Source organism: Xiphophorus maculatus, chromosome 4 (assembly GCF_002775205.1).
Source record: "Xiphophorus maculatus strain JP 163 A chromosome 4, X_maculatus-5.0-male, whole genome shotgun sequence".
NCBI classification, from domain to species: domain Eukaryota; kingdom Metazoa; phylum Chordata; class Actinopteri; order Cyprinodontiformes; family Poeciliidae; genus Xiphophorus; species Xiphophorus maculatus.
In genome coordinates, this window is record NC_036446.1 from 34,555,535 (window position 1) to 34,581,279 (window position 25,745).

Here is a 25,745-nt window from a genome sequence, read left to right on the forward strand (position 1 = left end):
ACAGTATGTGCAGGCTCAGGTGCTACTGGATTTACAGTACCGGTCATTGAATTGTGAAAGTGCTCTTGATTTATTGCACAATTTCATTGGACCTCTGCAAACGACTCATCAATTGACTGGTCTACCATACCATACCATACCAACTTTATTTATAAAGCACTTTAAAACAACCACAGCTGATACAAAGTGCTGTACATCAAAACACAACATAACAATAAAAAAAACATAAAATAAAAACTTACAGTTTAAAAACAAAAACAAAAAAAAAAAAAAACATACAATTTAAAACTAGATCCCGCTAGAGTTAAAAGCCAAATAAAATAGATGGGTTTTAAGACGAGCTTTAAAAGTGGACAGTGAAGGGGCCTCCCTGACCTGCAAAGGCAAGTTGTTCCATAATTTGGGGCCCATGACAGAGAAAGCCCTGTCCCCTCTGAGCTTCCTTCTTGATCTCGGTACCTCCAAAAGCAGCTGATCTGCGGACCTAAGAGACCGATAAGGTATGTATGGGTGAAGAAGCTCAGAGAGGTAAGCCGGGGCAAGATTATGTAGTGATTTAAAAACAAACATAAGAATTTTAAAATGAATTCTAAAATATACCGGCAGCCAGTGAAGTGAGGCCAGGACAGGGGTCACGTGTTCCCTCTTTCGAGTTCCTGTCAGCAGTCGTGCAGCAGCATTCTGTACTAGCTGCAGACGTGAGAGCAGCGACTGACTAACTCCCAGATAAAGTGCGTTACAGTAATCCAATCGAGTTGAAATAAAAGCATGGATCACTGTTTCAAAATGCTGCCTGGAAAGAAAAGATTTCACTGACGCCAATCGCCTTAAATGATAAAAGCTGGACTTAACCACGGCTCTGATTTGGCTATCCAATTTAAAATCACTGTCCACCTTAAAACCAAGATCTGTAATAACAGGTTTAAAATAAACCTGTCTACTGTTAAGAAACAAAATGTTTTTGCCAGCATGAAAAAAAAGACACATTAGCCGCACCTTAGTATAAGCCATAGAATTCAAAGTGAGGGAAAAAAGTAGAGGCTTATAGCACGGAATTTACGGTAGTTTAATTTCATGCAGGAGACAATTTTAGACAAAGTTTGGTGAGCCATTTGGGATTTGGGACGTCCCAAATCCAACCCAGAATTTGGAACAGACAAATTTCTGTCCCAAATTTATGATTTTGGACAGAAAAGAATATAAAAAGAAGAAGAAGAATTCATTCAGATAAAATAGGCATTCTCAGCGTTTCACTGCTTGGGCCTCAATAAGCTTTTAAAAAATGGTGGATTCACAAAACTGATTAGCCGGAAGTCATGACTTGTTTAGCAGTTCTAAACAAGTCATGACTTGCGCGACATAGATGTCATGCCTATGACATCTTCATAGACAAGAAGATGTCATAGGTAATAGAGGAAAAATGAACAGCTTGAAACATATAAACCAAAAAGAATATAAAGATATCTATGCAGCACCAGGAGAATATACTTAATTTTGCACAAAACGTGTACTTAAGGGATAAAAAAAGTGGAGTTTGCAAGCTATGGCCCCTTTAAGTTTTTTAGAAAAAAAAAAAAGGTCGACAGTTATATAATTAAAGCTTTTCAAGAGAAACTGGAGTCATCTTAAGTCAATACTGGCAGGTCAAATTTTTACAAAATCAGAATAGATAGAAAAAGAGAAAATAAATCACATAACTTGAAATCATCATGCCTAAATTGGGTTTCCAAATACATTTATAGCTGTTTATTTGTGAATATTTATTTTAAATTGTTTTTGGGGGTGGGGGGGTTTAAGAAAAGGTCACCAGTGGAGTAAAAGGGAGGCAAGAGAGTTGCTTATTTTTCTATACAAAATATTTGAAAGGAATGCAAAACATGAGTGAAGTTGTGAAAATGGTATTGTAAGCCGAGAGAACAAAATGAAAATCAGCCTACCAAGCATCGTTTCATCTGGAACGACTGGACCTTGACAGCCTGAACAGCTTCATCCAGAAGCTTCTCTTGTTCATCCTGAGCTGACTGCTGCGTGGTTGGCTGAAAAATACCACAACAAGCCGTTATTCTCATTTCCTCTACAAAAGCATTAGTCTTTTCATGCTGCCCCCCACAACATGCCGACCTGGGCGATTGCCCATGTCGCTGTTATGGATTCACTGGTGGGGAGACCAACTTGTGGGGGCAGCTGTGAGAAGCAGAGGTTTCTGTGGAGATGGTTATTTTAGGCTCACTTAAAAAAACAAAACCAGGAAATAAACAATGTGATGAGCTGAAAGAACTCCAAATCTTTGCAAAATACTATCTGATTCCTTAAGACACCCATTAAGATCTCAAGAGTAACTTACTAAAAAGACTTTTATTGGGCTAATGCTATGTGTGGCTTTTTTTTTTTTTAATAATCTCCGGGTTTCCCCCAGTGTATTATAAGTCTAGCAGCCCACCATGCTTTACTAGCCACTGCGCCAGGCCAAGCAGTTTTTTTTGTTTTTGTTGTTAGAAAAATTAATAACGCAAAAGGAATATATATATATATTTTTTAAAGTTAATGCCATATTGCAAGCATGTGTTGATCTGATCATTTCACTGGGTGAGAAAATTTATTTCCAAAAGTTTATAGTTTATGCATTTAAAGCCGGGATAGCGGACCAATCACACAGCTGGCGCCTCTGTGCATTGAAGCCCACGCTGCCGCTGCTTGATCTCAGCACAGATCACGAGCACCTCCTTTCACTCAAACTGGACACAGGATGACCTGTATGGACCTGTATGAACTCTACATCAAGATAAAAGTTTGAACCCCGCTGCGTTAGCTCTGGTTGTGCAGTTCAATGTGAACCGCAGGAATAACTTGTAGTCATGCTTTCAGAGCTGCACGTTGAGGGAGAGGTGAGAATGATTTCTCTTTGTGAATACAGAATTATATGCATCGTTTACATCTCAAAACGCTGCTTAGGGTTTCCATTTCCCTGTAAAGTTTATGTATTGTCCCGGTTGGCCAGTGCGTTAGTGGTTAACGAACCAGCACTAACTATTCATCATGCCAGTTCAGGTGAGGAGCTTCCATGCTCTCCTAGTAATCATGCATCTCGCTGGCTTTATATTATTTTATTATTATGTTTGGTACTATTTTTCTGGTTACTAGATGCATCAAACCATATCAAATGCTTTGTCTACTTTAGTAGTCAGCCAGAGTTGATGAGCGCGGTGGCAAGAAGATTAGAAAAACTTGTTCCTTTAATGTTGGGCAACCACAACAGTTTCTGTGTATTTAAAAACTCAACACGAAATGGAAGAGCTACTAAAGCCACATAGGCAGCATTGAATTAAAACTCCCGTTTGTTGTGCATCTCTGTGCACAGTGCAGGGCCAGTCCAAGGTTGTATGGGGCCTTGAGCAAAATTTGACTTAGGGGCCCCTCTTGCTGCTAAAAACATCAGCACCTCTTACAGCTTCTGTGTTAGATTTAGTGAAATCTGGGAGAGGGGGACTAGTTTAATTGGCCAACTTAAAAAGCAATAAATTATAATTAATTAATTATGATTTACTCAGTTGTATTTGTGAACAAACAGATCTCAAACTCAAAAGTTAAACTCATAGCATCAGATTGTAGCTATGATAACAATACAATCCAACTATCAATATTGTTCTTTGAACTTTTACAAAGTAAATTTGCCAACTCCTTAAAATCTTAAATTTAAATGTTAAACAATTAAAAATATTTACATTTATGTATACTGAAGCCATTGAATCAAATTTAGTAGCATTGATAATCTCAATAATTTTTCTTTTAACATTTTTACATTTGTGATCTGTGTTAAAATTTTTTGTTCTGTTGTTTTTAAGACTAGTTGTGGGTTTAGATAGCATTTCACTGGTGATGTTTTTACTTTTCCTGTCTGCTCAATATCTTTTAATACAAAAACACTTTGGACCGCCAATTGACTGCCTCAGTGCCCTGAACACCGAGCTTAGCAACTTTTCTGGGGGAAACCATCTAATTGTTTCTGCTTTTTCAACAGGTCAGATATTGCAGCAGACACAGAGGATGTTTACTTCTGTTGGAGTACATTGCAATAATTTATTTTACACATATGCAAAATAAAACCTTTTTAAGATGTTAACCCATGGCTTACTAAGATTCCTTGACTAATATAGACCCAGAGAATTTCATCAAGTTAATATTTATTATTCCAACAGTGACTTTAGTAATGTGTTCGGTAAAGTTGTCTTTTAGTTCTCAAAAAATTAGCAATAGGGGAGAAATATTTTTTAAACCCTTTATTGAGAAGTATTCACAACAAATGTATTAGAAATGTTTTGAATAAGCCAAATATTCATATGCAGACAGAATGCATTAAACATTTTAAACCACTGCAGGTATATTCTGCTTGAAATAAATCTCCTGTACTCTCCAAAGGGATCTAGAAATCTATCCTGGATAGTCCAAACACTCCAGTTTGGGATGACCGCTCTGTGATCAGGACCCAAAGTCCCATAGTGCCACGGCATAAATTGTCTGTATGCAGCCTGTTCTTCATCTACATCTGGAAATTCAACAGCAGCACACGTCATTCCAGGTGCTCCTGCCCAGATGCAGGACTCATGCCTTAAGAGTGTAAGGCTCCATGTGTGGTAGGGCTGAAATGCAACAAGGTGGCTGTCGCATGCTGCACTTTCTCTCCACCACAGAAGGCATAATCTCTCTGCTCCTCTGGTAGATGCTCCAGGATGGTTGGCTGGAGACAGGAGGTGATGTTGGAGAAGCGGCACAATGCCTGAATACCTCAAGGCCCCAATCCCGATCCACACATTGCTCCAACACTTGCTATGTCAGCTGTAAATTCAATTGTTGAATGTGCTCCTAGTGACAGATAAAAATAATTTATCTGTTAGCCACATAAACATACTGTTTATGTGGCTAACATTATGCCACATAAAATAAAATGTAAACATAATTTATGATGTGCAAAGGAAAAAATTGAAACAGAGCTATGTTACCCGTTCAAAAGCAGCAACTTCAGATCTTAAATACTCAACACGCCATGTCCTCTACAGAGATGGTAACGAGTTGGACTGACTCCAGCGACCTCTGACCTGTCTGCCTGATGCTCCATGGAATGGGCGTCTTCTTCTCCCCATGCATCACTGTTAATGTAAACCCTTCATCGGAGCCCTGGACTCCATGTCAAAATTCTAGTTTAATGTGCAAGCCGAAAAATGTAAATTGCTAACTCACTGACTTGACATATTACCTACATAATTAGCAATCTAACATTAATTACACATGTATCTGGTTTTATGTTAGTTTACTAGCTATTTATAACTGACAAAAAAGTGCAACGTTTAAAATATGAACAGACTATTTTTAAGAGTAAAGCATACGTTGATACCTACTGTTGCCATAGCTGTTTATCCGCTGTCATGGAGCCTTGTTTACTAGCCTGCGCAAGTCTTCTTTGTGCAGGAGGAGCTGTGGAGGGAGGACTGCGTGACACAGCTGAGAGCAAGGGGGCAAGGCTTGTTCAAATTTTCAGGCTAAGTCCAAGGTTTCAAAAAAGTTACATACTGCAGCTTTAAAACTCAGACTAGGAGTAGAAAAATGCAATCTGCAAAGGATGTGGAAGAGAGGAAATACACACATTTTGTTTCACCACCTTAAAACGAAACATGTGCTTGAATACCAGCAATGCAGCTAAGTACAAGTTTCAGTCACAACACTGGAAAGAAAGAGCAGGATTTGCCCAGTTATAAACTACATTAAGTTTATTGTATGCATGTAGATAGATAGATAGATAGATAGATAGATAGATAGATAGATAGATAGATAGATAGATAGATAGATAGATAGATAGATAGATAGATAGATAGATAGATAGATAGATAGATAGATAGATAGATAGATAGATAGATAGATAGATAGATAGATAGATAGATAGATAGATAATGTATTTAACCAGGTAGTCATCATTAAGAGTATGCTTTTGCTCATCATCACCAGGTCTCCCTTATAATAAGATTTTTTTTAAGGGAGACCTAGCAATGACAGGCAGTAACATAAAACAAAACTGCTACAGACATCATATATCCATAAAAACAAGTGTTAAATGAGTTTTTATAAATATATACATTCCACTGAATTTGTATGTGATTTTTTGTTTCTATTCTATGTTTTCTACAAATTATATATTGGTATATATCATTATATCCAAAAAAAATCACAATATGCATTGTGATATGAATTTAATGCCATATTGCACATCCCTACTGTCCACTTAGGTTTAGATTGCGGCTATTCATGAGTTTAAATTGATTTATACCTGTGAACCTGAACGTGAATGGGATTGTGTTGCTCATTTATCTGGTTATGCTCAAATGCGGTGTTTTCGAAGCGGACTGATCTGTAGAAAAATAGTTTTTAAACATAATTTTAACGTGTGGTATATAGTTTTTTTTTTAGAAAGGGTTCGTTACACAGGTAGCATTTTTTAACAGGAATTAACGCAACCCACTACAATTTAGAAACATCTGCGGTGCGCGTAGGTTTCAACCAGATACATTCGCAACCAGTTAATCCGTAACACAGACAGATTTTTAATACAGAAAAATAATGTACGGGCAGAAATGTGTAACCATGCGTAATGCCCAAATAAATTTCAATTAGAAATTGGATAGGAACACAGACCGATTGTCCAAGATGAGGAAACCAACCCACTCCACAAGAGTTTATAAGAACAAAATCCAGCAAAGCTGTGGCTTCAGCTAATACATGCTAACATTAGCTCTGACAAACTCAGCTTTTATCTTCCAGAAAAACACTGACCGAACAAACTAAGTATAAGAACACAATATCACTACAACATGGGGCAAATAAATCTGCAAACATTCAGACGGGATGTTTTAATGAGTTTATCAGCAGATGTTAGCTCAGCTAGCTGATGTGTGCGCAGCGTTAAGGCCAAAAGATCGAATAAAACAATCGGAAGCAGACATCACCCGAAGGATCATTAACATCTGCTGATTTCTTCATCATTGTTTAAAACATATCACTGAGCCAATGGTAATGTTAAATATAGGTCAATACTTTGAATTTAGATAGTGCTTACCATAATTGCTGGACGTTTTTCAGTACAAGCAGAGACGGTGACCTGTCATGTGATTCGCAATGACGTCTCATCAGGGAAGGGTGTTGCTTGTGCGTCTTCTTCCTCTTCTTCTTCTTCTTCTTTAGATTTTAACGGCAGCTTGCATCCATTATTGTTGCACTACTGCCATCTGTTGGATCTTAATATCTATACCTCAAATTCTCATAATGATCCCAGTATTTTTAAAATAACGAAAAATCTTATTTTGCCCCCCTCAATACTATTTAACTGATCAACCACATTCTCAAATTTCAATTTCCTATTAAAACCTAATTCCGTTTTTAATAATCTTCTTTGATTTACATATTTTCTACAACTAATAAAACATGTTCTATTGTTTCTACAGCATCACACCAACTACATAAACCAGTTAGATGTTTCCCCATCTTAAAGAGTTCCATTTAAAAAACGGTGACCGGTTCTTATTCTATTTATAATTATCTCCTCCCTCCTGTTCATTCCTCTAATCCTTACTACATCAACTGTATTTTGTACTTTCTTAGCTGGACGATCTTCATTATGTCCTATTAAATGTATCTAATAATTAACCATTATCTGTGGTCTTCTGATACATAATGGCATTTCTCCTGATTCTATTTGTAAAGCATATACTGGATTTGATTTAACTGCCCCTAAACAAATTCTCAATGCTCTAGCTTGAGTAACATCAAATTTTTTTAATCTAGTTTTTGTCATGAAGTGGTGGCGAATGGTGGTGAGGTAAACGCAGCAGACCTGGGTAGAAGTGAAAGATGAACATTTAATGATGAGGATAATCCAAACAGTCCAAAACACAATCCAAAAACAGTCCAACAACCAGGCAGCACGGCTGAGCGGAAGCCAGGGCTCAACCCCAGTAGCATCTGGTGAAATGAATGGGCAACAGTACAAACAGCTAGACTCATACGACACTAGGACCCGACGAGGAACAAAGAACACAGGTGGGGTTAAATACACTGAGGGTAATCACGGAAACAAGACACACCTGGGAACAATCAACCCTTTCTAACGCTTTCCCATATAAATTAAGGGTGCTTCTACTTTTTCTTGTGAGATGAGGGTGTGAGTGGAAGAGCGGAAGAACGAGAGTTTGTATATTGTTTATGTTGTTAAACAAACGTGACAAAGAACTTAATTTGCGATATCATGTTAGATTAGACAATTTTGACTATGTTCTATTTGCAACATCTTCTAACATGAAGTGTTTTGGTTGTGGTCAGGAGGGTCACATTGCAAAAATGTGTCCCTGCCGGGGTGGGCCGGCCCTGCCGAGTTCAGCGAACCAGCAGCCCACTGCTGCTGAGCAGGTGGGGGACCCACCTGGTGAGGCTGCCACTGCGGGGGGCCCGCTGCGGAGGAGGAGGAGCCCTCTGCGTAGGAGCCGGCGGAAAAAAAGGGGAACCTGCAAGACATTAAGAACTGGCGCCCTGTGTCCCTCCTCTTCACCAACTATAAGATCCTCTTCAAGGCCTGGCCACTAGTCTAGGAAAGGCTATGGAGCAGGTCATCCACCGGGATCAGACCCATTGCGTCCCCAGCAAGTCCATGGTAGATTACATCTACCTAATTCAAGACGTTTTGGAGGTCTCCGGTTCATTGGGTCTACAAACTGGCTTGATTTCACTAGATCAAAAAAAGGCATTTGACTGCGTTGAACACGGCTTCCTCTGGAAAAACCATGAGAGGGTTTGGGTTCAGCGAGGGTCTTATTGCCAATATCCAGGTACTGTACAGTGACATTGAGAGTGTGCTGAAGATCAACGGTAGCCTGTGTGCTCCTTTTAGGGTGTGTAGAGGCGTTCGACAAGGCTGCGCGCTCTCGGATACTCTACGCACTTTTCCTGGAACCCCTCCTTCAGAAAATATGCTCGAATGTTTATGGCCTGGTTTTACCTGGTTTTAAGAACAATATGGTTTTATCTGCCTATGGTGATGATGTTGTTGCTTTTATAAAAGATCAGCAAGATGTCAGTATTTTATCCAAGATCACAGAAAAGTTTTCTGTCTTGTCTGCTGCGAGGCTGAACTGGGGTAAGAGCAAAGCCCTGGCTGTCAGCGAGTGATCTGTTGGGCTCCCAGTACTCCCTCGAGGTCTTGTTTGGAAGAAAGATGGTTTTAAATATCTTGGTGTGTTTTTAGGTAGTAAAAATATTGTATATAAAAACTGGGAAACATTGAGCAAAAAATAAGTTGTCAAAATGGAAGTGGCTGCCCTCCCAAATATCCTACCAAGGCAGGGTGCTGATTTTAAACCTTATTGCATCACAGCTGTGGCACAAACTCTCCATTTTAGACCCACCGTCTGGTTTACTTGTAAAAATACAATCAGAGGGCCGTGCTGTGGTGGCGTAGGGGATAGCGTGACCCACGTTTGGAGGCCTTGAGTTCTCGACACGGCGTCGCGGGTTCGAGACCCGGCGATATTTGCCACATGTCTTCCCTCCTCTCTTTCCTGTCAGCCTACTTTCATATAAGGGACCCTAGAGCCCACAAAAGACCCCCTGGAGGGGAGAAAAATAAATAAATACAATCAGAGATGGTAAATTTCTTCTGGAATGGTTTACACTGGGTGCCACAGTCTGTTTTGTTTTTACCAAGAGAGGAGGGGGGCCATGCCTTGTCCACCTGGCTAGTAGTACAGCTACATTTAGATTACAGTTCCTTCAAAAGTACCTGACAGGATCTCCTGTGTGGAAGGATGTGGCCAGCTGCATTCTCAGACATGTGAATTTTCTGGGGTTGGATGCTACTTTGTTTTTAACTGATTTTAGTCTTTTAAATTTAAAGGGGTTGCCTCAGTTTTATCAGGGTGTTTTTAAATCCTGTGGCTTTTTAAAACTATGTCGTTTGCAGGCGCAGAGCTCTCTGCATTGGCTTTTAAATGAGCCTTTGGTCTGTGGGTCCAGACTGGGTGTATGTCGCGGTACAATACTGGGACTGTTGGAGGCGCTGTGCAAGTGCAAGATGACAACTTTGGGTCACCTGGTGGAGACAGCTGGACCGGACTTTGCCAACACCCGAGCCATTGCTTCTCTGCTTGGGGTCCAGTCTGCTAGACTGGTGCAGCGCTTCCTGGGCCTGGTGAAAGAAAGACTGATGGCTGAGGAGAGGCATCTCCTGCAGCTGCTTCAGGAAAGAGAGGCTTCACTGGACCCGACAGATCCGATCCCTGATTTGACCCTGAATACCAGCTTCACAAAAGACAGTGATCCTCTGCTATTCAGTAAAAACTCACAGATGAGCCTACAGAACACGAGCCCAAAAGTACTCCTCAGAAACTGCGTTAAAATCCTGAATGAAAGAATTCTGCGGAATCGAGCCATGAGCTTGTGGGCGGACTGATTGGAAGGACAAACCCCTCAGGGAAGGACCCTCTACAAACCTCCTATAAAAAAAATGGACTGGCGATCTCCAATGGAGGATCCTACATGGTGCCATAGCGACAAACTCGTTTTTATCAGTTATTAGTCCAGGGGTTTTAAATGAGTGTCCTTTCAGTGGTTTGTCTGAGAGTGTTTTTATTGATTGTAGGAGACTGACAACATTTTTTTAGTTAATTGATAAGTATTTTTAACTGTTTTGGCATTGTTTTTACCAGTTCTATTTTTATTAATGGACTGCGTTTTAACAAAGCCAATAAGTCAAAAGGTCAGATTTTAAATTTTTTAATTGCAGAAGCAAAAATGGCTATTTATCTCGTAGAGACAGACTCCAGACTGGACCTCAACTCGATGCAGTGGCTCTGTGGAAGTGCAATGTCAAGGCCAGGCTGAAGCTGGAGTTTTGCTTCCACAGAGTCACTGGGAACATGCAAAATTTTCTGCAGCTGTGGGGTTTTAATGGGATATTGTGCAATATAACAATGCAAGGAAAACGGAAATTTAACAAACACCTTATTTAATTATTTTTAAGCTTGTCATGATGTGATATCTTGCGTTTTATTTAATTGTATTTTGTACATTTCATAAATTGTAAATGTTTTGTTAAAAATAAAAATTTTCTTTTTTGTAGCATGAAAGTCCCGCTGAATAAACATATTTTCTGTCCGTGACTCGGCACTGAGCTAGCTGCTAACAACATTAATGCTCTGAGGATGCTAGGGCATAAAAATAATATCTTACCTTACATATGAATGCTTGGCTTTCTAAGTAACTGTCCAATAAAATATCTGAAAATGCAATATAAACGATGCGATCATTACCTGTTAGAAAGTGGGCGCTGCATGGCATTGTTGGTTTCTGCACCTCCTGTTTTTAGCTGTAGATTGTTGATCCACTTTTCTCCTCTTTTTTTTTGGTAGGCTTTTTAAAATTAACTCCCTTGTGACCAAATACCTTCGAAACATGAAAATAACGTTTATCTTTCTCTCTATTAGAACAGTTGGAACAATCGTGCAGGACACAGACTTTAGGCATTTTGATGCTGGAGCAACAGAAGTAAATGTGGTGGATTTACTTCCGGCCCTCCATCTGAATTGGGTGTCGTCGGCACTACCCAGCAATACTAGTTAAACAAGACATTAACAGATAACTACCTTACTGGGCTTCACCTCCACCACCCATTGCAATGCCAAAATAATTGCCAACATCTCTGCTGAAAAAGTTTATAAATTATCTGTTCTTTTCAAGTACACCTCGCTGCAGCAAACAGAATGGGGCGGGGACGGACAACTGTCAGTCTCATACCTTATATGGAAATGGTGGGGACGGACCACTGTCAGTCTCATACCTTATATGGAAATGGGACTATTTCATTCCAGAAATTAAGGGGGCACTAGTGACACTATTTCCTGTACCGATCGTGTTATAATAATTATACTAATAATAACGTATTTTATTTGACAACGCCTTTTAAAACACCCAAGAACACTTTCAACATTAAAAATACAAATTAAATAGTAAAGAAATGGCTACAAAACGTGATATGTCACGTGGTATGTCTGTCACATGGTATGTCACTTTTTTATTTCCAAATCTTTATTAAATCTTTATTTAAAATTATATTAGTAACAAACAATCTAGAACAAGCAACAATAAGGAAACATTATGGAGATTTATTTATCTATCCTTACACCCTATCTATCTCAAACAAAAGTAATAAAACATGAATCAAATCAATATTTTGGAGACAAATGTACATTACATTAAGAGCACATTTATCCATCCATTAATTATCATGATTGATCCCTATAGTCGGGTCATGAGGGCTGCTGACCCTGGACATATCGCCTGTCCATCGCAGTTTAAAAAAACAGATATAAACAAATGAAGTTCAAATAATATATTTTGATGTTGTGAATGGTACTCTTAAAATAAATAAGTTACAATCTAAAATATAATAGCCTCTGGCTTATTAAATAAGAACTAGATGGAAAAGAGGTTTGGTCGGTAAAACATTTAGTCAACAATTTTGGCCAACTTTGTACGTCCATTCGCAGTGCACTTTTGTTGTTTATTTGCCAAATATTTTTCTTATTATTCACATTGTGAATATAATTTACAAACAAACCAAAGGACTTCTGAACTTCTAACAAGTGCCATTCCGACAACTAGAATATTTTTGGTTGCAGGTGACCTGGCTCAGCTATTATCATTGTTTACCATAATGTCTCATTGGAAACTTTTTCTATAAGGACTCCAGTTCAACCGGTAAACTGATTGGTGTCCCACTATTCCATTTTTATAAATTCCATATCAATTCTATCAATTGCAATCGATTCATAAAATAAAGACCTTAAATATCCAATTGTTGCAAAACTCAAAGTGATTCATTTAAAACTTTAAATGTAGCTTCAACCTGGAAAGACTCACACAGAAAGTAGGTTGTAGAAAGTTTATTTGACAAGAAATAATCTTTGGGGCTCGGACCCCGGCAGTGCGCTGGTAACTGCCAGAGAGAATGATCTTTTTTCTATATGAAAACCTTTTTGAATAAAGTCACTGGTTACATAAATTAAACCAGTGTGTAAATTCTAACTATAACTGTCTTTATCTCACCTGCTCAGCCAATCACCTGATCAGGTGTCTCCATCCCAACCTAACGGCGCCGGGCTCATCTCTCTTCATAAAGTCCGGCTCAGGATACCTTTAATCTTATGTTTGTATTATGACTTTGTAACTGAACAATATGTTTCTGTATGTGCTTCCTTAATTACAATAAAACCCAACAGTTGATTCTGTTAAAACATAAACTTAGCTGTATGTCAGGAAACATTATATTTACACATATAAAATATTGCAAGTTATTAGCTTTGCTTGCATTTAAAATTTTTAAAACAAGGTTATCCTATTGTTAAACAACGCTGTTACAATATATTTACAACTACTTTATTGGTTCTACTCTCTCCAACAAATTACAGCCACAATGCAACTTTGTGTGGAAACGGCACAATTTCTATGAAAACTAAATAATGCAAATCAACTGAACTACAACAAAAGGAACATTCAAAAATGTAAATAATATTGAAAGAACACATTATTAAAAAGGATGACTGCACAAGTCAAAAGGCAAATATTCTTTAGCAGAAATGATTTAAAATGGCCTGTCACAAAAAAAACGAACAATGTGTGACAACTGAAATGTGTGAAAGACTGTGGAAAGCAACTAATATTCTCCTTGCATTCAGTATTGACAGCCAGTGCAGTGTCCAGGTCGGCCATCACAGTAGTAACCAGGGTACTCTCCTCGTCTTCCATTGCCAGTGAAGCCCACAGTCTTTATATTACCGGTTGCAGGAAAAACACGTTACAACCGCAAAAGAAATCCGGTTTTCTGCCTTGAATGTTTTTGAAAATTTGCCCCAGTTGATCTCACCTGTTAATGAAAAATCGATTTCATGTAGTTGAAATCTAATTTCACATGTTTTAGATCAGGGGTGGGCACTCCTGGTCCTCGAGGGCCGGTGTCCTGCAACTCTTAGATGTCTCCCTGGTCCAACACACCTGAATCCAACAGCTGAATCACCTCCTAAGTGCAGTCAAGTTCTCCAGAGTCCTGCTAACGACCTCATTATTTGACTCAGGTGTGTTGAAGTAGAGATGCATCTAAAAGTTGCAGGACACTGGCCCTCGAGGACCAGGAGTGCCCACCCCTGTTTTAGATGAAAAAAGTCAAAGGTCCTTACCATCCAGCCAAGCAAAGTGAGTCTTCTTCCTGAAAACTGGGTCAGACTCAACGGCTTCAAAGCACTTGCAGGTCAATGCCAAGGTGAGGTAGGCTGAGTCTCCCTGTGCTGGTATCACCTCCTGGAGAACAGCTTCAAGAACATTTAAAGGCATCTGAAAATAGCAAAAAACCAAACAAAATAAAAAATCACATTGCACATTATGATCAGTAAAACAGTACTTAATATTAGCCATTTCACCAAATACTTTGTTACTCTTACTTGTGTAGTTTATTGCAGTTACTTACTAAAAATATATTGAAGTAGTGCTACTCGTCATTAGAGTATCACATCTGGGTACTACACCCAAATATAATGGCAGCTGTTAGTTTATAAAATATATTAGACTTTCCAGAAATTTAACATTGGTGTACAAAACATATTTAAAAAAAGATTAACCTTTAAAAATAAAAACACTAGAAAACTGATAAGTATGTGAAAAATATTTTATATTTTTCAAGTGTAGTTATACATACCGATATGTTGAACCATAGCAGTTTGTGCTATGTGGTTCTGTAGCTTGTATGAGCAAAGGGGACAGCAATATTTATGTTCATGCAATACGGAAGAATCTTCTCTACGTTCCGAATGTTGCAAATAGATACGTGGATCTGTATAATGAAAATAAAAAATAAAGTTTGAGCATAAAATACATTTCTCAATTATACATGTTATCTACTTTTCTATTTTTATCTAATGGTGCCCAGCGGGATAATAACTAGCTATGCTACATGCTAAAATTAGCCTTCCCCTGTATGAATTACGAATTTCACTAGTTTACAGCTGTTAATTGTATTTTCAACCTAATCTAGAAAAGCGTATTGATTTACTATGTGAAAAAAATTTAAGTAGGTAAAAATACCTTTTGTTGACTTTGTGAGGTTTGCATTGTTGATCGTGTGCCGAACACCAGTGGAAGAACCTCTCAAACTTCTTTCTTTCTTCTTCCTTTCCTCTTAACTCCGCGTCTTAAGGTATTTATACTAGTGATTATGAAAATAGCGCCCCCTTCATTTCCGGAATGCAATAGTCCCATTTCCAAATAAGGTATGGGACTGACGGAAAAGTTCGTCCCCGCCCCTTTCTGTTTGCTGCAGCGAGGTCCTTCTCGAATAAAGGTGAATTTTAATGGCAAATCCAGAAATACAAAAGTCCAAAATCCAGGCAGCACAACAACAGCGTTAGGTTAAAGCTCATCTGCTGGTAGCACTAGTGATGGGCCATCTGAAGCCAGGCATCTAGGCGCATACCGAGTAAAAAGGGGGAGTGTCAGATGAAGCCCAGCTTCGTGTTTGTGTCGTCTTGCTGAAAACGACGTGACTGGCAACAAACAATGCCTTGCATTGCATGGGTCAGGTGACTGCTTCATTTTGCTTGTCGGCTTTCAAAATAAAAGCGTCATGAGCCGTGTTGCTTCATGGCATGAGTTATTGTATTTGATCGCGCATCAGATGAGTATTTGTCTTCAGCAGTGGCCGAAATAAAAGGAACCTTTTATAGTCCATGTGCATTAACGATTTTGATGATGGCACTCATCAAAATGTAATGTTTGTTACCGGTTTTCTCAATTGTTGATTATGGTATAGAGTATTTTATGACTTTATATTTGTGTGTTTTTTATTATGTAAAACACGTTGAGACTGCATTGTTGCTGAAATGTACTACACAAATTAACTTGATTGAAATGGAGCCAGCAAGAAGAAAAAATCTGACATCTGGGAAAACTTTGAGATGACCGCTCACAAGATTCTTAAACAAAAATAATTAACCTCTTCACCTCCAAAATTCTCACCTACTTGAAATTGTTCTGCAAAGATATATCAGTCTTGCTCAGCAGAAACAGGCTTAAAGCTGTAGGAAGAGTAAAATTCTGGCCTGATGAGTAAAAATATAAGGGATCAGATCAGAGAGCTAACTAAAAATCCAAGAAAAAGAGAATTTTTGAAGAATTGTAGTTTTTCAGGAGGCAAATCAGATCTCAAAGAATACTGTCTGCCCCAACAAGCACTGCACTCTGAATACAGTGCACAATAAACAAATGTCTATTGTCAAATCAGTCAATGACAAAAGAAAACAGCCACTGACAGTTAACATATACCAGGATTGGCTACAAATAATTTTAATAACTAAAAAAAAATATAAAAAATTAGTTAAATAGGATTTAATTGACTCTCTTGTTTTGACAAAAACTTTGTGACAATATTGCATTTACTAATTTTTTTAAGTATGTCTATCTGAGTGACAAGGCTGCCACAGTTTCAACAGCAGGTGTCACTAGAGAGAAATGAATGAAGCATTGAGTAATGAACCTTTGGGCAAAGCAATGGGCCGGGAAGCTTCATTGCTTCACGAGGCTTCATTTGGCCATCACTAGTAGCAACTGTTGACACAATGGACAGGGCTAGACATGACAGCTGGCAAGACGAGTAGACAGCTTGACAAGACTAGGACCCAACAAAGAACAAGGAGCACAAGTGGGTTTAAATACACAGGGAGACAATCAGGGGAAACCAGAGACAGGTGTAACTAATCAAGGGGTAGACACAGAGACTCCACAAAAACACAGAAACCAAAATAAACACACAGAAAAACTCTACACTGTTACTCCTGTTTTACCATTTTCCTCTTTTGATGCATCTGTGTATTTGTGTTATATTTTTATACATTATTTCTAAATACTGCTGAATAATTTGATAAAAAACCTCCACGGGACTGTTCTTTGTTTTTGTTTGTTTGTTTCTAAATTTACTATTGACATTTGTCAAATGGCAAATAACCATGGAGCAATTTTAGATTTAATTGCAGTTTTACAGCATGCTATATTATTTATCCCCAAATAATCTGCATAGAAACTCTCCTTCCATCCAAAACTCCTGATGTTATGACCATATTTTCAACATTCTCTGAATACCTGTTTAGTAGGGTGATTTTCCCCATGCCCTTGTATATTTAACCAATACTTTGCTGACAGTTTCATCCGCTTTAAGTCCAGTGGCATTTCTCTAGTAATCACCTGAAGAGCAGGAATTGGAGATGTTTTAAAAACACCACAACATATCCTAAGTGCTTTAGTTTGGATTCTATCTAAATCTAATAATAAAGAATTAGCAGCTGACTAAACAATACATCCATAGTCCAACACAGAACAAATTAAAACATCATACATTCTTTTCAAAGATATGTGTGATGCCCCCCAATCATTCACTGACAAACATCTCAAAATATTAGTACCTTTTATACATTTATCAATAATCTTCTGCATATCTATCTTAAATGATACATATGCAGAAGTATGTATACACCTAGGTACCTTACGATATTTACCTGCTTCAATTTTTGCCCATATAATCTAAGATCTACTGTAGGACAAACCCTTTTTCTTGAAAAACATATTACTTGTGTCTTCTCAACAGACAAATGAAACCCCCATTCATGTGACCATCTTTCAACCGTATTAATTGCTGATTGCATTCTATTTTTTAAATTACTAATATTGCCTCCTCTCACCCATAAAGCCCCATCATCTACGTTATTGTTTTACTAATTCTAAAATCTATGTGATCCAATATATCATTAATCCTAGTATAATTACTAGGATGCCCACTCCTGCACTCTGGGAGGTGCCATGACTTAAAATGATCTCCCCCCTCCACTCTCTACCCCAGTCTGTTTCAGTTAAATCATCACTGAGCTTCTTGTAGGTAAATGACGTCAATTCTCTTTTGGTTCAATGTTTGGTAAATTAAAGCACGTTTTACAGCCTCTCTTGCCCCGCTAAGATTCAAAGATGCTATTTTAAAAGAATCCATATTGGGTAAGAAGCTAAAAACAATATACCAAAAACTTATAAAAAATATTAAAGTGCCACTGTGCATCATTTTAATCAAAATTGTTTTCTTGCTTTGGACATTATTTTCTTTAATATAAAAACTTCCTGATCTGTAAAACCTGATACCTCTTTGTTCCTGATGTGATATCTTGCTGAGAAATAAAATAATCTTAAATTAGTAAAATAACTTTCGATTTTTATTCCCCTCAATCCTTTAGTTTGCTATAAAAATGTTCTAAAAGATTCTGCAGGGTATCTAGGTTCTTTACTGCTAGTTTGAGACACAGAAACCTCTCTGGTGTCAGAGAACCAGCTCTCAGAGTCGTTGCTGTCTGACACCTCCTTCCTCTCTACTGCCAGCCTGCTGGCCTGCTTACTGGCCTGCACAGCAGCCACCACATTCGTCCTTTTGCTTGTTTACAGTGTACAGTATAATAACAACATTGTAGATGACAAACTAAAGTCATTTGTAAATATGTTTACATGTTACCTGTGATGTAAACTTAAAACATGAAGTAAGACAGCAGCTTAAGGAAGGCCAGGTATTAAATAAATTAAATAAAGCTTATCTTAATCTTCAACAAAATAAAACTGACGAAACAAAACTTCCACAGGTAGGATGTAGTGAAGTCTGTGAGAGGGATTCTAGATTAATTGGCCAGCTTAAAATCAATCACCGATTGACTGTTATTTGCTGTGATGTATTTGTGAATAAGTAATACTCACTTATTGTCTGTAAATATAAAGAATACACACAGCATTAGATTGTAGCTATGGTCAAACTATCAATGATTCTTTGCACTTTTACAAAGTAAACTTTCTAATTATTTTAACTCTCCTGAAAAGCATTAAATAAAATGTAATAGCATTGTCATTCTCAATAAATGAATGCTAAAGTTTGATATATATATATATATATATATATATATATATATATATATATATATATATATATATATATATATATATATATATATATATATATATGGTCTGTGTTACAATTCAGGCATTTATAGGGCCCCCTGAATGTTTGAGGCCTACCATCAGCTACTGAGTTTTCTTTGTCTTGATATCTTAGTTTTATGATTCTAGATCTCAGTGGTGCTAATCAGGCAAAATATGTTTTTCCAAACAAGTTTATTTGGAAAAATAAACTTTAACAAAAACTTCAGGTGTGTGTCTTTGGTGAATTTTTGGTGAAAACATGCTTGTTTTTCATTCAGTTGGTATAGAATCCAGAAATTTTACTCAAGTAAAAGTAGCAATACTTCATAATAAAATTATTCAAGTAATAGTAAAAAGGACAGCGTAGGAAAAATACTCCTAAAAGTTACTTTTTTAAAAGTTACTCAAGGAAATGTAATTGAGTACATTCATGATAACTCTGTTTATCATGGATTAATTTAATTTTATGAGAGCTTAAGTTTCTTAACTTGTGGTCCTTGACATATAGGATTGAACTGTTTAGAAAATAAAACACCAAACCCACAAAGCGTGATGCGTTTTAAAACTTAATCAATGTTCATTGATTCAAAGGCTAAGCAAATTACCTTCACTGTCTGCAAACCAGAATTTATTCATACATTAGAAGAGCATGCTTGTCACATCCAGTAGGCGGCGATAATACAATAATATCTGGATGTATACCGCCCGAATAGGAGGAAGAAGGAGCCTTCTAAAAGACATGGCGCTGCTTTGCTCAGAGCGGGGTTAATAAGGACGGATTCTGAGCAGGACCGGCAAGTTGGATACATGGTGTGCGGAAAAAACTGTTTTACCATGTGGATGAACAGAAAAACCGATAGAATTTTCCTGAAAACCCTCAACTATGTTTTGAATGTGCTGAAGTTCAGCCCCAGCACCAATGTCCGCACGCAGTCTACCCGTAAACCAGGACCACCAAGGCTGTCCTGGAGGCTCCTGTTCTTCGGTACTGACCAGTTTGCTGTGGAGTCTCTCAAACTACTGAATCTTTGCAGGTACCGGAAGTCTCGATGTTCTACACTGAATCTGTTCCTGGTTACCTTGCATGTTACCTTGCAGCTGGTCATTGCGAACTTGCAGTTTTCACGACCTCTTTAGTGTTGTGAGTCAAACGTTTTGCTCTTTGTGCAACAACCAGGTTCGATTTTACCAGTTTCGAGTCCCGAGCATGAACCCCTTAAGTTTCACCTTTTAAATAATGAGATTTGTAAGAAGTTTATAACAGGATTTAATGACAAGGATGATGTTTCAAATGTGTTACAATGATACAATAGGAACAGATACAGAGTGACATTCACCGTCGCAGCGCTGGGCCACACTTGGCACACGTTAGGGATGACACCAAGTGAGGCAAAGACTAGCGCGTATTTAGCTTTTATTCTTCTCTGCAATCTCTACCCTCCAAGGGTAGTCTAATCAGTTTCAGTCTGTTTATGTATGACTAGCAGCATTCATACATAAACATGGTTATGTAAACTGTGGCGTGTGCGTGTCAGCAGATTAAGAAGAGACTTAAAGAGATAGAAGAAAAATCAAAATCCTGAACACTAGGTTTTCCATCCATCCATTCATTTTCTGTACACCCTTGTCCCTTAGAGGGGTCGCCAGGGGTGCTGGTGCCCATCTCCAGCTAACGTTCTGGGCGAGAGGCGGGGTTCACCCTGAACAGGTCGCCAGTCTGTCGCACACTAGGGTTTCTTTTCTCACAAACAACAAAATTAATTAAGAACTAAAGAACAAGTTTAAGTACAGAATAAAGCAGAGAAAAGGTTAATTAATCTGAAACATCCTCGATTTTCCCCAGAGACTCGGATTATAATCTAAAGTTTGAGTTTATCAGTCTCAGTTCAGAGTTTACAGAAATCCAGTGATTCTTGAGATTAGGGACAAAACATGTTCTCTGGATAAAGCACAGAATTTGAATAAAAATATACACAAAATATAATTTCTTCAAATAATTAACTAAGCTAATCTAGGTAATGTGAGCACAACAATATATGTTTTCATGGTGTTTGCTGAATATTTTTTATTTTAACCTATGTAGTAGGTGGATAGTGTCTGTAGAAACCCTTGTCCAGGAGTTGAACTCAAAACATTGTAATAGTTTAAAACAATTAAAGAAATACTAAAATAATATATTATGACAATTAAGTACAAATATTTAAATAAATAATTATAAAAGTATCAATAAGTTGAATTAAAAATAATTTTTACATATTTTCCAACAATGGAAATTGTGTCCCTGGTTTTTGTCAACACTGTCAGACATTTTAAAAATTATGATTATTGAATATACAAGAATAACAATGACAATCTCAAACAATACGTTAATAACAAACATTACAAGAAACAAATATCACAACTCCTGCTGTTAACAGATCCAATTGGATACAGAGGCTAGAACAAAGTACTAAAATTAGTGGAAAAAAAACAATAATGATAAAAAAATAATAATAAAAAGGTTAAATTAATAGGAGGGGGCTACTAACTGAAAATCTTCCGTTAACTCCTACATTTTTACTGCGTTTAAATTCTAAATCTTTCTCAGACATCTTTTAAAAAAGAAAAATTCATTTTTGAGAGCAGAGATTGAGATTGAGCATTTTGCATAGTGACATATATATATATATATATATATATATATATATATATATATATATATATATATATATATATATATAAAATATTTTGTTACAATAATTAGAACATTGACTAACAATTCAACATTTTTTTCTTTGATAGATAAACCGAACTGAATGTTTTGTAAAGAAATAAAATCCACATTTATTCCTTTAGAAGACAGAAAGTTACGAAGTTGATCTCATAAGATTAATACTTCTTGACATTCATAAAACAAATGTTTAGTTGTTTCCATTTGAGTTGTACAAAAACCACAATTCTCAACATTAAAATTAAATCTCTCTCTTAATAAGTCATTTGAAGGATATATGTTATTTATTATTTTAAAATGTAATTCTTTATATTTAGGATCAGTTTGTCCTCATTTTGACTATCATAGATTTGTTAAAATCTTGTAAGAGAACTGTGCTTTTCATTCTTCTTGCGTACATATTATTTATAGAATACTGATTCAAAAACCCGTTGCTGCATTTATTATCTCTAATGTCCATATACTCAACTTGAATCTTGAGATAGAGAAATTATGTAAATTGTTTTTAACTGACAGAATGAGGACATTAGGGATACTATATAAAACTTTCTTATAATTTGTTAGTGAACAATCAGTTCCATACTTCCTGTTAAATTCCTCCAAACTGAAAATATCACCATTTCCATCCAGTAAATGAGTAATTGACCAGATTTGTTTATTCCACAAATCTTTCATATATATAGACTTTCTACCACATAGTATGTCAATGTCAAATTTATTTATATAGCACTTTAAAAACAGGTATAAAACTGCACCAAAGGGCTGTACAAGAATGACAATAACACAAATTAATAAAACAGAGTATCAAAACACTACTTCAAATAAATGCCAAAGAATAAAAATGGGTTTTGAGAAGCGATTTAAAATGATCCAAGCTGTGGGCAGATCTAATTTGGAAAGGAAGATTTTTCCATAGAAGAGGAGCAACAACAGAAAAGCTCGATCTCCTTTCCTCCTAAGTCGGGTCCAAGGAACTGTCAGTAAAAGCTGATTAAATGGAAATGGTAAATGGACTGAACTTATATAGTACTTTTCCAGTCATTTTGACCACTTAACGCGCTTTACACTAGAGTCACATTCACCCAGTCGCACTCACAAACACACACACATTTATACACCGATACGCAGTTGGCAATTTGGGGTTAAGTGCCTTGCCCAGAAGCACATCGACCTGTGGCAGGAGGAAGCTGGAATCGAACCTAAACCTTCTGATCGCAAGACGACTACTGTACCATAGAGCCACAGTCGCCCCATCAAATGGAATTTTTTTAATTTTTTGTTTTAAATAATATTTCTTTTGTTTCTTAAAAAGCATTTGTCTATAAAACTGAGTAAAAATATCATTAATAGATATTTTATTAAAAAATTTACATTTATTTTTGTCAGATGGTGATGACAAAGTTCTGAGTCAGGTCCATAAAAAATTTAATTTTCCAAAAAAAAAAATTGCTACTGGGAGCCTGCACCTTATCATCTTCACATTTCCAAAACATTATTTGTCATATTTGAATACATAAGCTTGATAAATAATTACTTATTTCTTTTGAAAATTTAAACCCATTCTGTCCATAATCTCAAGAATCAATGCATTTATGATTAGTTTGCTTTAGGATGCTGCACATGAAAAAATCAGGAGCAACTTTTATCCTGTAGATTGTGTAGTTAAACATTTGATTAGTTCAAGAAAAGCATTTCACTTGTTATATTTAATACAAAGACTCAGTTAAAAAAATTAAAAACTGTTAACATGACTTAAAAACAAAACTGCAAAAAAGAAAGTCACGCAAAACATTTTTTGCCTTTTTGTGAGGGTGAGCTTTAGGAATTTGACAAATGGAAACTGAGATCTCCTTTTTATTTGGTTTTGTTAAATTAAGCTAATCTGCGACAGACTGGCGACCTGTCCAGGGCCCGACCTTCAGTCAGATGAAGATGTAATGCATATCTTAAGAAGCAATACCCTGCCATGTTCAGATCTTTTTGCTATATGGCAGCTTTTGCTCTACAAAAAACATGCACTATCTCAGTTTTCTTTTAAGCTGTTTGGTATACAGTAAAATAAATTAATTTCAACTAATGTAAAGTTCAAATACTCCTGTTCTCTGCCTTTAATCTTTTTTCTCAGGAATTCAAATGAAGGGATCGTGGAGAAGCTTGAAGTTGTTACATTGCCTGGTGATCTGCCTGTGAAGAGATTTGCTCAACAGAACCAGCTGGCACTTCACAACTGGCCTCCTCACATTGTAGAGGGACAGTTTGATGTTGGAGTGGTTGTGTCTTTTGGCCGTTTGCTCCATCGTGGACTCATTGACAAGTTTCCCTTGTCAGTATTTAGCATAAGTATTGAGTATTTATGATTAACCATGTTTGAATCCATCTAGCAATTTTTTTTACCCTGAAAGAGCCATGTTGTGGAACTTCTCACAGTATGACTGTACTGACATTACCTATTAATAAAAGAAAGAAAAAAGAAGTGCCCCTGTAGGTACCTTAATATACCCTAACAGGCATTATATAGTTTTCAGGAACATATTGTCATTTTATAGCACAATCAAGTACATTAAAATTAATTGTTATAAAAAATATTATGTATTAAACATAACTTAATAGAAAGTTGACTATGCAATTTGATGCCTTGAAATTGGCTTCTATCTCTCTCTGAGGCTCCTACTCTCTGACATGCTGCCTTCAGCATGTCATCGTAACAATGCGACTCCCTTAAACCATTAACAATCATGCTTACGAACATTGGACTGTGAAGTAGTTTGTATGATAAACTCAACAGATGCACAGTTCCACCATGTTTCCTAATTGCATTAATAGTCCTGAAGGGAAATTAAATGTTGTTGTAACTCATATTAATTCAAAAGAATATGAAATGATGAAGGGGCAAACAGTATTTTATTTCATTATGTCATGTTGTCAGATGATATTGTAAGACATGTTGTCAAATCTTAATTTCTTTTTTCTTTTCTGCATGCCATTTTAATTCAGTGGGATTTTGAATGTTCACCCGAGTCTGCTTCCAAGGTGGAGAGGTCCAGCACCTGTGTTCCATACTGTCATGCATGGTGACACTGTGACAGGAGTCACGGTCATCCAGATACTTCCCAACAAGTAAACCAAAGGAAAACCTTTTTAGTTATCTCCCCCTATTAATTATATTCACAGACTGAAAACTGCAGTTCTTGGGTAAGTTAAATGCAGTTGGCCCTAACAAATCTAAACATCAGTTTTCTCAAAACAACTGCTTTTTCCAACCAACTTCCCACATATGTTGGATGCAGTAAATCAAAAGTTACTCCATCATATCCTGTGAAAAGAGAAGCCAACAAGTTTCAGTAGCATGTGGTATTGTCATCATCCTGTGAGAACACTTACAAATAAGCAGTCAAAAGTAATTGTAATTGCTAAAGGTGCTAACATAAATGTATCAATCTTTAAGGTTTGATGTTGGGCCCATTCTAAATCAGGAGATCCATCAAGTTCCAAAAAACTGTACTGCTGAAGATCTTGGAGCTGCCCTGGCCACCAAAGGAGCACATCTTGTAAGTTGATGCAGCATGTATGCATGCAGTCATTTTTCTTAACAAAAATATTGACATCGTAGTTCTACTTTTTATCTTTCAGTTGCTTAATACGTTGATGAAGCTTCCTGAAAAAATTGCAAATAAACGGGAGCAGGAACTGAAGGGTGTAACATTTGGTATGTGTATCTACACTCCATGGACACCATCGAATATATAGTTGTTGTAAAAAATTTAAAAACACAGTAAAATCGTAGTCCTGTGATGTAAAAGATGAGACAATGATAAATCATTTAATTTCTTTTACAGCTATATATATATGACCCACAACCTGTTCGTTTTAACTAAAATATCAACCTGTTTAAACTGGAAGAAAAGTCTAAATTTAAAATTTTTCAACTTCAGGATGTGGAAGTGTCCACAACTTTAAA

At 36.9% G+C, this 25,745-nt stretch overlaps 2 protein-coding genes and 1 long non-coding RNA gene across 4 annotated transcripts in view; 1 reads left to right on the forward strand and 2 right to left on the reverse strand.

The window, feature by feature from the left end:
* Positions 1 to 7,196, reverse strand: part of vps35 (VPS35, retromer complex component) — a 48,675-nt gene extending 41,479 nt beyond the window's left edge. Inside the window, exons 1-3 of one of the 2 annotated variants that reach the window (XM_023332634.1) lie at positions 7,103 to 7,185; positions 5,394 to 5,469; positions 1,938 to 2,036 (exon numbers count right to left, since the gene is read on the reverse strand). In XM_023332634.1, the coding sequence (XP_023188402.1) occupies positions 1,938 to 2,036; positions 5,394 to 5,402 (108 nt within the window). In that variant the 5' untranslated portion in view covers positions 5,403 to 5,469; positions 7,103 to 7,185. Of the gene's footprint in view, positions 1 to 1,937; positions 2,037 to 5,393; positions 5,470 to 7,102 lie in introns of both variants that reach the window. The other variant, XM_023332635.1, reaches the window with a different exon arrangement.
* Positions 7,197 to 13,445: 6,249 nt separating this feature from the next.
* LOC111608446 lies at positions 13,446 to 15,597 on the reverse strand. Its single transcript, XR_002752668.1, has 4 exons — positions 15,166 to 15,597; positions 14,780 to 14,914; positions 14,265 to 14,418; positions 13,446 to 13,954 (listed from the first exon to the last, which is right to left on the reverse strand). It is a non-coding gene; the product is annotated as an uncharacterized LOC111608446 (long non-coding RNA).
* Positions 15,598 to 19,795: 4,198 nt separating this feature from the next.
* The window catches only part of mtfmt (mitochondrial methionyl-tRNA formyltransferase), an 81,012-nt gene continuing 75,062 nt past the window's right edge, over positions 19,796 to 25,745 (forward strand). The window contains exons 1-5 of the mRNA XM_023331877.1: positions 19,796 to 20,111; positions 23,913 to 24,110; positions 24,782 to 24,904; positions 25,233 to 25,335; positions 25,418 to 25,493. Coding sequence (XP_023187645.1) covers positions 19,885 to 20,111; positions 23,913 to 24,110; positions 24,782 to 24,904; positions 25,233 to 25,335; positions 25,418 to 25,493 — 727 coding nt within the window. The 5' untranslated portion in view covers positions 19,796 to 19,884. The remainder of the gene's footprint in view (positions 20,112 to 23,912; positions 24,111 to 24,781; positions 24,905 to 25,232; positions 25,336 to 25,417; positions 25,494 to 25,745) is intronic.